The sequence below is a fragment of the Solanum tuberosum genome, unplaced genomic scaffold (genome assembly GCF_000226075.1).
Source record: "Solanum tuberosum cultivar DM 1-3 516 R44 unplaced genomic scaffold, SolTub_3.0 scf00016, whole genome shotgun sequence".
Taxonomy (NCBI): domain Eukaryota; kingdom Viridiplantae; phylum Streptophyta; class Magnoliopsida; order Solanales; family Solanaceae; genus Solanum; species Solanum tuberosum.
This window is the reverse complement of record NW_006238942.1, coordinates 2,395,876-2,410,675: the sequence shown is the minus strand read 5'-3', so window position 1 is coordinate 2,410,675 and position 14,800 is coordinate 2,395,876. Positions and strand designations below refer to the sequence as shown.

Sequence of the window (14,800 nt, the reverse complement as noted above, 5' to 3'; positions counted from 1 at the left end):
AACCTGTAATGAAGTCCATATTTATCACTTCCCACTTCCATGTAGGAATGTTAATATCTTGGGTCATACCTCCTGGTTTTTGATTTTCTACCTTCACTTGCTGGCAATTAGGGCACTTAGCCACAAAATCTGATATATCCCTTTCCATGCCATTCCACCAAAACTTCCCATATATCATGGTACATCTTAGTGGCACCTGGATGAATATAATACCTGGAGTTATAGGTTTCTACAATAATCTGTTGTCTCAACTCACCCACCTTAGGAACACACAATCGACCCCAAAGCACACCATCTCCCCCTTGGGAAAAAACCTCAACTCTCTGCTGATGAACTAACCCTTCACTTGAAGAAATATCAGATCACTATCTTGTTTTTCCTTAACCTCCGCTACCAATGAAGATTCTGACCCATTATGAACCGTTGCACCACCATCTGATATGTTCATAACGCGAACTCCGAAGCGAGCAAGCCTGTGAACATCCTTTTGCTAGTTCATTTCTTTCTTCTTCAACATGTACTACACTACCCATAGATAGTCTACTAAGAGTGTTTCCTACTACATTGGCCTTACCAGGATGGTAAACCACATTCATATCATAGTCTTTGAGGAACTCAAGCCATCTCGTCTAGCGAAAATTCAACTTTTTCTGCTCAAGCCATCTCCTTTGGAGAAAATTCAACTTTTTCTGGGTGAACACATACTGAAGGCTCTTATGGTTTGTGAACACATCTACGTGAACACTATACAAGTAATGTCTTTAAATCTTAAGTGCAAACACCACTGTTGTAAACTCGAGGTCATGATTCGGATAGTTCTTCTCATGCACCTTAAGTTGTCTAGAAGCATAAGTTATAACATTACCTCGCTACATCAACACACAACCTAGGCCGACTCTGGAGACATCACAATAGATAACATAACAATTTGAACCCTCTGGTAGAGTCAAAACAGGAGTTGTAGTCAACCTAGTTTTTAGTTTTGAGAAGATCTTCTCACACTCGTCTGACCACTGAAACTTAACCTTTTTTGAAGTCAACTTAGTCAATGGAGAAGCTATGAAAAATCCTTCCATGAACCTTCATTAATAACCAGCCAAACCCAAGAAACTTTTGATATTTGTGGGAGAGGTTGGTCTAGGCCATTGTTTCACTGCTTCTATTTTTTGAGAATTCACTCGAATTCCTTTGCTAGACACAATATGCCCAAGGAAAGCCACAGATTTCAACCAAAACTCACATTTTCTAAACTTAGCGAATAATTGGCGATCTTTGATAGTTTGCAGGACAACTCTCAAATGACTCGCATGTTCTTTCTCATTCCTAGAGTAAATGAGGATATCATCAATAAAGATGATAACGAACAAGTCTAAATACTGCTTGAACACCCCGTTCATCAAATCCATGAAAGTTGTTGGAGCATTGGTTAGTCCAAATGACATAACTACAAATTCATAATGACCATACCGAGTTGTGAAGGCTATTTTTGGAATGTCACTATCTCTGACTATGAGTTGATGATAACCGAATCTGAGGTCTATCTTCAAAAAAAGACTAGCACCCAGAAGTTGGTAAAAAAAGTCATCAATCTTGGGGATAGGATACTTATTCTTGATTGTGACTATTCTTCATTGTGACTTTGTTCAACTGTCTATAACTGATGCACATCCTAAGAGAACCATCTTTCTTTTTCACGAACAACTTTGGTGCACCCCATAGGGAAATATTGGGTCTGATGAAGCCCTTATCTAGAAAGTCTTTCAACTGCTCTTTCAATTCCTTAAGCTCAGTTGGAGACATTCTGTAAGGAGGAATAGAAATAGGCTGGGTGAGATCAATTCCAAATTTGATTTCTCTTTCGGGAGGAACTCCGGGAAGATCTTCTCGAAACACTTCTGAGAACTCATTGACTATTGGAACTGACTCAAGATTTGGGGTTTCGGAGCTTGAATCCTTAACCAGAACTAGATGATAGAGATACCCCTTAGAGATCATCTTTCTGGCCTTAGGTTAAGAAATGAATCAACCCATAGGCGCTAAGCTACTACCCTTCCATTCGAAGACTGGTTCTCTTGGAAATTGAACGATCCTAGTTCTACAATCGATTGAGGCATAACAGGAATGTAACCAATCCATGCCTAAAATGATATCAAAGTCTACCATTTCAAACTCTATATGATCTACTAAGGTAACTTTCTAGGAGGCTATGACAGGGCAATTTATGTATACCCGTCTAGCTATAAATAGGTCACCGACTGGAGTAGAGACTAAGAAAGGTTCTGAGAGAATTTTGGAACTGACACTGAAATTGACTGTTATGTAAGAAGTGACAAAGGAAAGAGTAGCCCTTGGATCAAACAAAGCATAAACATCTAAGTTAAAGACTCGTAACGTACCAGTGACCATATCAGGAAAATCTTCCTGATCTTGGCAAGCCTAAAGAACATACAATTTGTTTTGGCGCTAACCACCACCTGTACCAGATGAGTTATACTACAGAGTCGGGCAACCTGCTGGTGTTGCTAAAGTTGTAGATTGAGCCCTACCATTATTTCCTGCTTGACCCTGTTTAGAAGAAGGACAATTTCTCAACCTGTGACCAGACTGACCACACCCAAAACATCATTTCTTTCCTGCAAGACACTCACCCGGATGGTTCTTACCACACGTTAGACAGGTTGGGTAGGTTCTGGTGTCTAAAACACTCCCCTGAGACTTAGAGCTTGGTGCCCTACCTTTCTGATCCTGTCGAAACCTGAAATATGGAACACTAGCTGATGGAGGTGCTGGAGCTGAAGATTTCTGCTGAACCTGTGAGCAATTTCCACCACCCGATTTCTGATGAGAATACTCATAGTTTCCTGTCCTAGTCTTATTGTTCTTCCTAGCCTGTTCCCTAAGCTTATCTCCCTCAACCTGCTGAAAATGAGTCATCAGCCTATAGATATGCATATCTTCCAGCAACATAGCATTTCAGAACTCAATTTTCACTAAGTCGGATACCCCATACAGAACGTTGTTCATTTGTGCGCTTGGATCAGCAACCATGTGAGGAGCATACCTGGAGAGTTTGGTGAACTTGAGTTCATACTCTTTGACTGACATGCTACCTTGCCTCAAATTCATGAACTCCTAAGCTTTTGCCTCCCTCAACTCTCATGGGAAGAACCAGCCCAGAAAAGTCTCACTAAAACACTCCCAAGTGATAGGAACTGCATGCATACCCCTGTTTTCTTTCCATTGAGTAAACCAAATGTGAGCTACATCCTTAAGCTGGTAGGATGCCAACTCTACCCTATCATTACGAGTCACTTGCATCACTCCAAAGATTTTCTTGACCTCATCAACGAAGTTATGTGGATCCTCACCAACGTGCGACCCTAAAAACCCAGGTGGATTCATCCTTAATAAATCTCAAACTCTAGCTGCAGTTGACCCAACTTTAGTGATAGTAGGAACTCAGGCATGTTGATTATTCTAGTTGGTTACACTCTGAGTCAAAAGTTGAATGACGATCTGAAACTCACCATTCGAAACTTCCTGATCTGGGACAGGAGGAGTTGCGTTAGTGTTGCAGGCATTAGCATTCCTTCCGTAAGCACTACGAGCAGGCATGATCTGAGAACGCATAACGATTGATTAGAAAGAGATATCATACCAACGCACAATAACAATACCAAGAAAGTGAAGTTTTCCTAAAACACTTCGTAGCCTCCCTCTCATTAAATGTGATGCACTTCACACCCATGAAAAGGACTTTACTTAGTGTAGATTTTCAGACATCCTAGGACACTTAAACCCAATGCTTTGATACCAAGTTTTTCACGCCCCGAAGCTATCCTTAGAGCTTAAAAAGAGACCTAGGATCACGAGTGACCCCAAGCTAACCCTGAGCTGGAATATCAAAAGAGTACTACATAAATTGAAGTAAGAAAGTACTGTGCGGAAGCTTAAATCATCATATAGCTTAAATGATGGAAAATACCCATTACTATTGGAATAAATAATCTGTGAGTTTAATGACAATTGAAATATCAAATTCCAAAGCTAAAACTAAATCTAACTATGTCTAAAATAAAGCGTCTAACTAACTAGAGATGCTGGGACACGCCCCAGCTAAATCTAGCAAAAACTGAAACTAAAAACTAAAAGTAAAAGAAACATGTATGTCGTCCTCGGAGAATGAGGACTCACCAATGATACTATTGAGCTGAATATTGGGAACCGATCTATGTGTGATCTAAATGCTGAGTACTTGAACCTATATCACGAGAAGATGTAGTGCAGAGTATGCCTTAGTACTTGAAAGGTGTTGAGCATGCATGATAGAATAAAGTTGAACAATATACATAACTAAACAAAGCATAAAACTGAGAAATGATATAAGATGAGCATGATACTATACTGAAAATATTGAACATGAACTAACTGAATGCAACGATCAAGTTTATACATGTTGAAGCTGAATATTGAACTTTAAATGGTAACCTGGTCAATGCACTAGAATCTGACTGTGGGAGCTACTAATAACCGGCATAAAACCACGTGAGCTAAACATGGAGTCTGATGTACATGCCCCGTCGAGAGGACCCAATATACCCTGCCAGAGGTATAGAGGTATGACTGGCGTGATCACTAAAGCTGAGGCCCACATAAGAGACTTATAAACCTATGAGGGCATGTAGTTCTGGTACTATGAAGGTGACTGACCCTAGTCCAACTCGGTATTAAGCGTACTCCCAACTAAATATGTGTAAATTATAACAAAACTGAATTAACTTAATAGCTCAATAATCTGACATGCAAATCTGAAAATGCAACATTAATTGACGATAATGAGACATTCGAAAATTGAGTCATGTATATATGTTTATCTGTACTAGCCAATGTAATTCATGAACTAAAATAACTACATAACTAGGGTTCTGAGTTTATGCAAGAATCTACGCAAAAACAATACTAAAACATGATAATGTGATTAGGAATACTATAACAACTAATTCACAACAATTTTACAAGGTTTGAGAAACCCTAGGTCTGAACATGATATTATGAATCAAGAATCTAACAGAATTCTAGGGACCCAAAAGGAACCCACTAATGAAATACCACATACCTAGTGACGAAATTCACGGAGAAATCTTTCGATTTCGGCGCTGGAACTGAAGAATATATTGCTGCATTTTCTTGAAGGGTTGTTCAACTTTCTCCCTCTATTTTGCATCTAAGATCGATGAGTTTTTGGTGAATGATCGATTAAGGTAAGTTCTAATTAAGTCACTAGGCTAAAACTGGCATAAACTACGAAGTTTAGGGGTTAAACGACGTAGTTTAGGGGTCCAACGCATAGGAAAAAGACCAAACGACCCCTGACTTAAAAGTCTGATGCAGCTGACCACGACCCCTCTAACGGACTATCAAAGGGACCACGGATCGTAACGCTAGTCGGGGTCCTTGGTCCAGTAGCTACTGGTTATTAGGATGAGCTTCCATGGGCGCCACCACGGTCCGTCGTCAGGACCACGGCCTGTGAAGGGTCTTGTGGTGTGACGTCTGGGCCTGGTGGACTCTGCCTTGCTCCCACGAGCACCAGTACGGCCCATGAGGTGGTCCACGGCCCGTGAAGGGCTCTGTGGTCCACCTCTGCTGGAAAGGTGTTGAGTTCATGGTAGGTCGACGGACCGTGGTCCCTCTCACGATCTATGAACCCTGTCGTGGCTCATTAGTTTTGGTGTTTTTCTGCTGCATTTTTTAAGTCTGATTTTTTAGGTACTACAATAAAGATTTCTTCGTTTGAAAAGTTATTTGAAAATTTAATTTGCTACAATCACTAATATTTGTATATATTCAACATTCACAGACTTTAATTCATCATTTTCATATAGTAGCATATATTTCTCCGCTTGAAATCTATTTGAAAAAAAAATCTTGCAATTAATGTTGCAGTCAATGCTACAACCACCTAATTACTACATATTAAATAGTACCCCTTCAACTGTTCATTTCATTGATTAATAAATACCTCTTTTTTATTATGATATGTTAATCATTCACCTCTTTTGACATTCATTTTCACAACCGAAAAAAAATTCTTTTTTATTACATTCTTGTGAAAATGGTGAGTTATTTTTTTCTATTCTTATTTTACTTTTGAAATGAGGATAAGCGTTTTAAACTGCATATATGTATGGATAGGTCTTGGTTTGTAAATTTAGTTATTTGTTCCACTATGTTTTATTAGAGAAATCATGCCTGTGAGCTCATGTCGTAGATCTTGGCTCGTAAATTCAGTTATTTTTGCAACCATGTTTTTTTAGAGAAATCATGTCTATCAGGTCATATCCTTTGATCCATGACAACTATTCTCGTCTTTCTGTTTTGATGTTTGATTGAGTCACTAGTCAAATTGTTCATTTTTTTTTTGTTATGTTCTTGCTTATTCAAACCAAGATTATTAAGTTAAGATAACATGTTAGATTTAATATCACTAGATCCATAAGTTTTAATTTATGCTTCTAAATTCACACAAGTCTATCTTCTCTCAAGAGGAAAACATCATGGTTGAGATTCAAATTTTATGTTTATGATTTTTGTCTTGTTTTTTTTTTAACTAGGCCATTTTAGTTTACTTCAAAATTGATGTTGTATCTTGCCTTCGTTTTGTTATTTCATATAGATTGTAGAATCAATTGTATAACTAATTTACTAGAGAATAATGCTTCTTGTCTTTGTTCTTGCTGTAGACCAGTGATATTGACAAGAATCCTTGATTCTCAGGTTCTTCAACGGCAAAGGCGTTGAGTGATTTGCGGTATATTCAGTCTTACTTATTAAAATTGTTCAACTAGAGTTCAACATTTTGTGAAATATTTTGTTGAGGTAAACTTTGTTCAGTGTCCCTATATGAAGTGTTTGAAACAATCATTATAAAAGAAATATTACACTTTATATGGCCAATAATTTTCTTGTGAAATTTTTCATGGATCGTGTTTTATAATTTTCATAAATTCAATTTAAGTTTAAAGTGTATTTTAGTGTCATAAATGATTATTTCTCTAGTTAGTAGTCAATGACTCTATAGACTTGTCTTTTAACTCTTTTCTTTTTAATTTATTAATTTTTTTATTTTAATGTCTGATTTTATGGTGAAGCAGGGGTGGGAGCGAGGGGAATCTGACCTAGATACCAAAATAAATTAGCGTGTATTTTGGGTTGACTAGAAAAAATGTGTTGCTAATGCTTTAAAAGGGATCTTTTATGGAAAAGTTCTATCCTTTAGAAAATAGGCAGTCCCACTCGCAAACCTTAAATCTTTTCCTAGATTTATATTTCCAAGAAGAGCTATGTTAAAGAAACATTTATTTATTTTTCTTCACATATATTTTAGGATTTAGCTCTTATTGTTTCAATTTTCTTCCCTATTTAATTTAGTTGGAGTAGATAATGTCAAAAAAGTTTTATTTTTTCTTATTTTAATTAAGCTAGAATTTTCTAAATTCACATGACATTTGATTTAGTTTAAAAAATTGATTTCTATACAACAAAAAAAAAGTTAACTATAAACACAATAGATGTTGAGGTTAGTTTATTAGTTTCATGTAAAGCAAGATTATGTTATGCTAAATTTTCCGTATTCTATTATTCTTTTGAAGCCAATATCATATTAAAAGAATTTAAAAAGTTTGAAGGTTATGTTCTACTGACAGCTTTTAATAGCGAAGTTTTTCATTAAAAAATTATACTCATTTTAACACCTATATCACTACAACAAAAGAGATATTTAATGGAAATAGATTTTTATTTTGGCGCAAAAATATTTAGTAAAAAAATTAAATTAATGTCATTGCATTCAGAGTCACTAAAGACTTTAGTTGCATTTATAAAGTGTTAATTATAAATATTATCATATTTATTATAGCTGCTAAATATGATATAGTCAATTATATTATTGTAGTTAAATAATTGTTGCTAAGTGCTTTTTTATAGTAGTGTATTATAGAATACTATATAGTTCTTCGTTGTATCACGTTGAAATTTAGAACATCTTGTGTTTACTCTAGAATGTTTGTGAATATCAATTTTCATCTAACTTATTCTTACATCCTTGTGTATGACATGTGTAAAGAGAAAGATTACTCATAAATGTCACATGTTTTCGACCTTCCTATTTATTGTCTTTGAGCATACACCTACTATATATTCTTGAAAATACGATATGAAGAAGATGTGATTAATTTTATTTCCAAAGTCATGTTTGAGTGAGTTTTATAAACACTAACACAACATTTTAAGGTGCTATTTCATATTTGTTGGGCAATTTCTTAATTTAACTTTGATTGAATTGTTTAGCTCTTTCAGGAAAATATTATTTCTTATGGATTCGCAAATGGGAAAATACAATTCTAATGAGAGAAATAGAGTCTTCAATCAAACATTGAATGATATCAATTTGAATTTATCATATCTTCTTGATTGCATTGAGGAAAATCAAATTGACTTAAATGAATGGAGCAATTATGCCAGAGGAGGTGTTTCCATGTCTGGAACCTCTCATATGGTGAGTGACCTTGTAAGTGGTGTTAAAAATATTGATCTCATATCATCAGAACGTCTTCCAAATAATACTATAAGCTCTTTCTAAATGCAAAACTTATGACATGCTCTAACAACTTCATTTTTTCAGAGTACACACTTTCATGGAGTTTCTCACACTATTAGTGACTTTACAAGTGGTGTCACAAATACTGACTCCATACAATCTGAAAGTCTTTCAAATAATGGTAGAAGCCCTCTTCAAACACAAAACTTATGGCATGCTCCAACAACTTTATTTTCTCAGAGTTTACATTTTCATGGTGCTTCTCGTACTGTGAGTGATTTAGTAACTGGTGTCACAAATACTGACCTCATATCATCAAAAAATCGTCCAAATAATGTTAGAAGCTCTCCTCAAATGCAAAACTTATGGAATGCTCCAACAGTTTCATTTTCTCATAGTACAAACTTTCATGGACCTTCTCGTACTGTGAGTGATTTTGTAGAGGGTGTCACAAATGTTGACTGCATATCATCAGATAATCGTCCAAATAATGCTAGAAGCTCTCCTCAAACGCAAAATTTATGGAATACTCCAGCAGTTTCATTTTCTCATAGGACAAACATTCATGGACCTTCTCGTACTGTGAGTGATTTTGTAGAGGGTGTCACAAATACTGACCTCATATCATCAGAAAATCATTCAAATAATGCTAGAATCTCTCCTCAAATGCAAAGTTTATGGAATGCTCCAATAGTTTCATTTTGCTCATAGAACAAACTTTCATGGACCTTCTCGTACTGTGAGTGATTTTGTAGAGGGTGTCACAAATACTGACCTCATATCATCAGAAAATCATTCAAATAATGCTAGAATCTCTCCTCAAATGCAAAGTTTATGGAATGCTCCAATAGTTTCATTTTGCTCATAGAACAAACTTTCATGGACCTTCTCGTACTGTGAGTGATTTTCTAGAGGGTGTCACAAATACTAGCTTCATACCATCAAATAGTCATTCAGATAATGCAAGTAGCTCTCTTCAAATGCAAAATTTATGGCATGCTCCAAGTGCTTTATTTTCTCAAAATACATACTTTCATGGAGCTTCAACTATGGAATTTGTGGAAAATAGTACACGTCAAACGTTTTTTGAGCAACATACAACTTTTGGTGGTGGTAGTTCATCTACTTCAAGAAATCAGTATAATGCTTTTATCCAGCCTTCAGGCGGTCCAGTGAGATATTTAAGAGAACATGAATCAGGGGACACAGGAAGACATGTTAATTTCTTGAGAAATAATATTGATCCTCAATCGAGTTCTCTTGTAATTGGTGAAAGTGTCGCGATTAGTTTCCTATCATACCATGATTGTGGTGTGTGTTAGTAATATTTTCACTTATATTTTTCTTGGCATATCTGAATCATATTCTTTGTTTTCTTATAATTATGAGCTTCTCACCAATTTATTTGGATATGTAGGGTGACAGTATCAGGGAGGTCGGTCATAGGGATGATCCTATTGTTATTGAGGTCAGCATTCTATAATATCTAGTATGAATTTAGTTGTCATTTTTACCTCTTCTCATTTTACTATCAACTTCTTGAATAGTAATATTGTATGATGAACATGTAATACATGATATCCACTTGTTATTAAATGATTTTTTTCAATTCATGTTATACATGTATGAGTATTTCAAATTATTTTGTCTAACTATATAAGGATATGTATATTCTCGTAGTTTTCATTTATTTTTTAGTTGTCAAAAGTAATCTTGACATGTTGAATATGTTATTTCATGACACACATACCTTTCATGCAATGTGTGGTAATGATAGTAAGCAAAATAGGTCCATTACTACTCAGAATTTAAAATTACAGGATGATGAAGAAGATGAACACGATGATGCTCAACATGATGAAATTTCTTATTATAGGGAATGTCATATGAGGTAATACACTGAGATACAATACATGAACATGTGATATGATTAGAGTAATCAATTTTATTTTATTTTCAAATAACATTGAAAAAGAGCGTTATTTCTAAACTTTTGAAGCAGATCAAGGATCAATCAACCAAGATGAAAAATTCTAGCGACTCTTGCAGCATATGTTTGGTAAGGAATACAAAACTTTGGTTGTTTCCCATTTCACTTTTAAAATTCTTTGAAACCTTATTCAATTATATGTTTTCCTATTTTGGTATGTATAGGGCACTTCTAATGGTGGGGGAGAACTAGGAAAAATTAATTGTGGACGTGAATTTCATTTTCAATGCATCAGGAAGTGGCTGAAGAGAAACAATTCTTGTCCTATTTGCAGAAGGATTGCTTTGACTCCATAAGATAGGATCCTTTGGTTCTCATTTAAAATCAACAAATTTCTCAAGCCCCATTTTCAGTTGATTAGCTTGGTGGACACACTACATACTTCTGAGTCTTGTTGATTGATGGAGTAGAATTATCCAAATGATAAAACTATGGATATACATTTTCAGTTAGCGTCTTTTTTTTTTTAGCTTTCAGCATTAGCCATCAAATCAATCATTTTATCAACTTTAGACTGGAAAATGTCATTTCTTACTTTTTTTCAGTTTGGTCTCCTTTCAGTATGAACTATTGTAGTAATTAATACTTTTGGGATTTTTGATTCTACCAAAGTACTAGTAACATTATTACCTTAAGAAACCTTCTATTGCTTTAATTACTCTGATAACTTTTTTGGCATATCAAAAAAGTAGTGACGTTATTAATTTTGATAATTGATGGAATTCTAAAATCGTGATTGATCATTTTATTGATAGTTGAAAATGACAATGTGTCATGAATCAAAATAATGGGGTATTTTTCTACATTTTAGTGAAGATTCTCATGATCAACTCTGGCGATTTCTAATTGTTTATTCATCTCAAATGTCTTATTGAAAAGTAATTTTTTTGTGGGCCTAATATAAAAGTGTTCGGTACAATGGTGGAACTTTAAATTTGAATATAGACTATTCAATTTATCCATCATGTTTATTTATTGAACAATCTCGTTAAAAGGGACAATCCTATGTACTAAGTGTCCGCTATGTGTGAGGTCCTGAGAAGAGAGGATCACAAAAATCTACTTTACGCAATTTATTTTGTATTTTTTTGGAAGACAGTATTTTCAAAACTCGAACTTGTGATCTTCTAATCACATAGAAATAACTTTACCAGTTATGTCAAGGCTCCCTTAAATTGAGTCAACTTATCTTTTATACTTTTTTTTGTTGATTAGTTTAGAGCGGGACGGACCATTACAGGAAAGAAAAGATTTTCCCACCGCAAATTAGTGAGAAATTTGTGTTATAAAACATAATTTTTTTCCCACAAATTTCCCTCTATAAATCGCTCACTAACAAAATTCATGCGGGAAAAGATATTATCAATGAAATATTGGTAACCTTTCTAATTTTTCATGTAGAAATATTATTATATTTTATTTTTCCACTGTTTGAATCAAAATATGTGTGGAAATATCCATGGAATAATTTTTAGTGAAATGTTTTTATGGAAAAATAGTGATAATATAATAGTGGACACATTCAATTTTTTATTTAAAGTCTACAATAGTTCATTTGTTGAGAAAATGTCTGTTCATATAATTCGCATCATAATGACTTATTCTCATTTTAATCTTTTAGGTCCTGCCTTGTTTTTTTGAAAAAAAACATTATTTAACAGTGAGTATAAGTTTATGTTGGATTAAAAAAATGTATGAACTTCATTTCTCATTTTAGATTAACTTAGGATAAAATAATTTAGCTCTTTTCAGATCATCATATATTGTGAGGTAGATTGATTACTTAAAAAGTAACTGTGTTGCTGTAATGTATGTAAAATTTCACATCAACAATTGATATAAATTTGCCTGTATCCTCCTTTTCTTTTAAGATTATTAGTATGTAGACACGTATGTGTCCCATACAAATTAAAAAAATGACATTAATCATGTAAATTTATGATTACACATTTAAAATTAATTTCAATCTATACAAACTTTGTAAAATGAAAGATAAAAGAAATTGTGTAATCAAACATCGGTGACACCAGATTTTCTTAACGATATTTTGTCTAAACGTTTGACCTATGGTAGAATATTCCTTTCTGAAATAGAAGAATGTTGATTGTCTTTCATCTTTTTTCTATTTTTTATACATTGGTGTATGAGCTAGTTTACTTACATCTCAATAAATCCATTGATCTGTCAAATTATCAGCATATGTCTCACAATTTTTTCTTTTCTGACGTAATTTTGATAGACTTATTGGTTCATAAATTCAATTTGTTGTTCCACCTCTTATTTTTGGAGATTAATCATTTTTATGAGATGTTCGCATCATTTGATCTCTGAAAAAGTATTTCGATAAAGTTGTTCTAACAATTGGTTGAGACGTTGCTCGGTTTGTTCATTATGTTTTGTGTACTTCCTTGTTTGAATCTAAATATTAAATTTGAGATCATATATTGATTTTAACACTAAATTCATAAATTTAATAATGTGCATATAAAATTACATGGACCTTCATTCTATCCAAAGGTAAATTAATGGTTATTCTGCTACTCTAACCTGAGAGGGGAGGGGGGAGAGATTTGTGATTGTTCCCCACATTGTTAGCACACCTTTTTAATTTTATTTTTATTTATAATTTCTTGTTTGTAAATTTTTTTGAATACTTTGTAAGCTATGATTTCCCCCCTATTATTCCTTATTGTGCTTTAGTCAAACTATATATATAATTTAAGCATGAGCCTTTTTTGTGCATCTTATCTAGTTGATTTGAATCTACAATTTATTTGCTATAATGTAAAATAAAATACTGATGGTATTGAGGATCACTAGGTTCTTGATCACAAGGCATTCACTATTTGTATGAGAGTTGTAACACCTTTGAAATTGTAAAACCAAAGATGGAAAGGAAAGATCTCATTTTAGGCTACTTTTTGTGTCTTAAGAGACCAATCTACAGACCGTAGAAGTTCTTACGGGTCGTAGATGGCACTCATAGGAATGAGGTTGAGTTTTTAAATTTTGAAGTTTTTCTGAAGTTCGACCTACTAGTAGCCAGGACGGGTCGTATGATGGTTGCGTAGAAAGGTTCCAGACTTAGTAGAATTTTGGACCTAAACTTGGGTTCTACAGAAGGGGTCAATGGACTCTAAGAATTTAAACGGACCATAGAAAGTTCTCGTGGAAAGTAAGGTAAATTTGAGTTTCTGAAGTTGGTTCTAAGGTTGACCAGTACGGACCATAGAAATTTATATGTGCCACACCCCGAGCCTACACCCTGGACATGACCGACACTCGAGAACCATTGTTGGTCCCCAAGTGAACCCTTGGCCTGGCTGACTACTTAGCGGAAGACTTACTTAAGCGATAACAAGCTTAAAAACAAAATTTAGAACATTAAACTCAACGTAAATATTCCACTCAAACTGTGTGTAAAATACTCAATGACATAAGTATAATAGTTAGCAAACACATCTCAAGAAAGTGTAAATATTGAGACTCCTCAACTTTATCTCTCTATGAAGCCTCTAATACTCAATATGGATGTCGGGATAAGACCCAGGACATCTAAAACAACTGACTAGAAATTAAATGCAAAGTCCCTCGGAATGCAAGGAGGCTCACCCAAAGTATAAAGTGATCTCAATGAAGCGTTTGTTGATGATCATGAATACCTGTATCTGCATTATAAAAAGATGCAGTTCGAATAACATCGGTACATTGAATATATGAGTATGTAATATGGGTGAATAAACAAATAAATGAGCTGAAGGACTGGAAGCAACTCAACAGAATCAATACATTAACATGAAGTGAAACCCATTGAAACTCTACAATAATATATTCAATAAAAGCAATAGGAAAATAATATACTTTACTTTGTGGGAAGTTTCCCTAACCGACAACCATTACTATGAGCATATCAATGATAAAACATGTCACCCTCATTGCAAGGTCCATCTTATACCTTGTCGAGGTATAAGATGCTACTATAACTATGGATCCATCTAATATGCCTTCTCAGAGGCAATGAGGAGTCACACGATAAATAATTGTGAATCCTACGTTGGCTACGTAGTTTTATCGGAGTTGAGTTAAAAATAGAATCTTACCCAATTCAGTGCTCGATACTACTCCCAAAATATTCAATATCCTTTATCCTCAATCACTCTTTACAAAGAAAGGGACTATTATTTTACTTTACTTTTCACTTTTCTCAATCA

General features: G+C 34.5%; 1 protein-coding gene across 1 annotated transcript; it reads left to right on the top strand.

Moving 5' to 3' along the window:
- The first annotated feature begins 9,648 nt into the window (after positions 1–9,648).
- Positions 9,649–10,885, top strand: LOC107063256 (uncharacterized). Its single transcript, XM_015314891.1, has 3 exons — positions 9,649–9,861; positions 10,017–10,067; positions 10,754–10,885. The coding sequence occupies exons 1-3, from the start codon at positions 9,649–9,651 to the stop codon at positions 10,883–10,885; spliced, it is 396 nt and encodes a 131-aa protein (XP_015170377.1).
- The last annotated feature ends 3,915 nt before the right edge of the window (positions 10,886–14,800 follow it).

Coding starts and splice junctions, on each gene's coding strand:
- LOC107063256 (XM_015314891.1), top strand. CDS start 9,649: ATGGAATTTGTGGAAAATAGTACACGTCAAACGTTTTTTGAGCAACAT. Junction 9,862..10,016: donor ATCCTCAATCGAGTTCTCTT/GTAATTGGTGAA, acceptor TTGGATATGTAG/GGTGACAGTATCAGGGAGGT. Junction 10,068..10,753: donor ATGATCCTATTGTTATTGAG/GTCAGCATTCTA, acceptor TGGTATGTATAG/GGCACTTCTAATGGTGGGGG.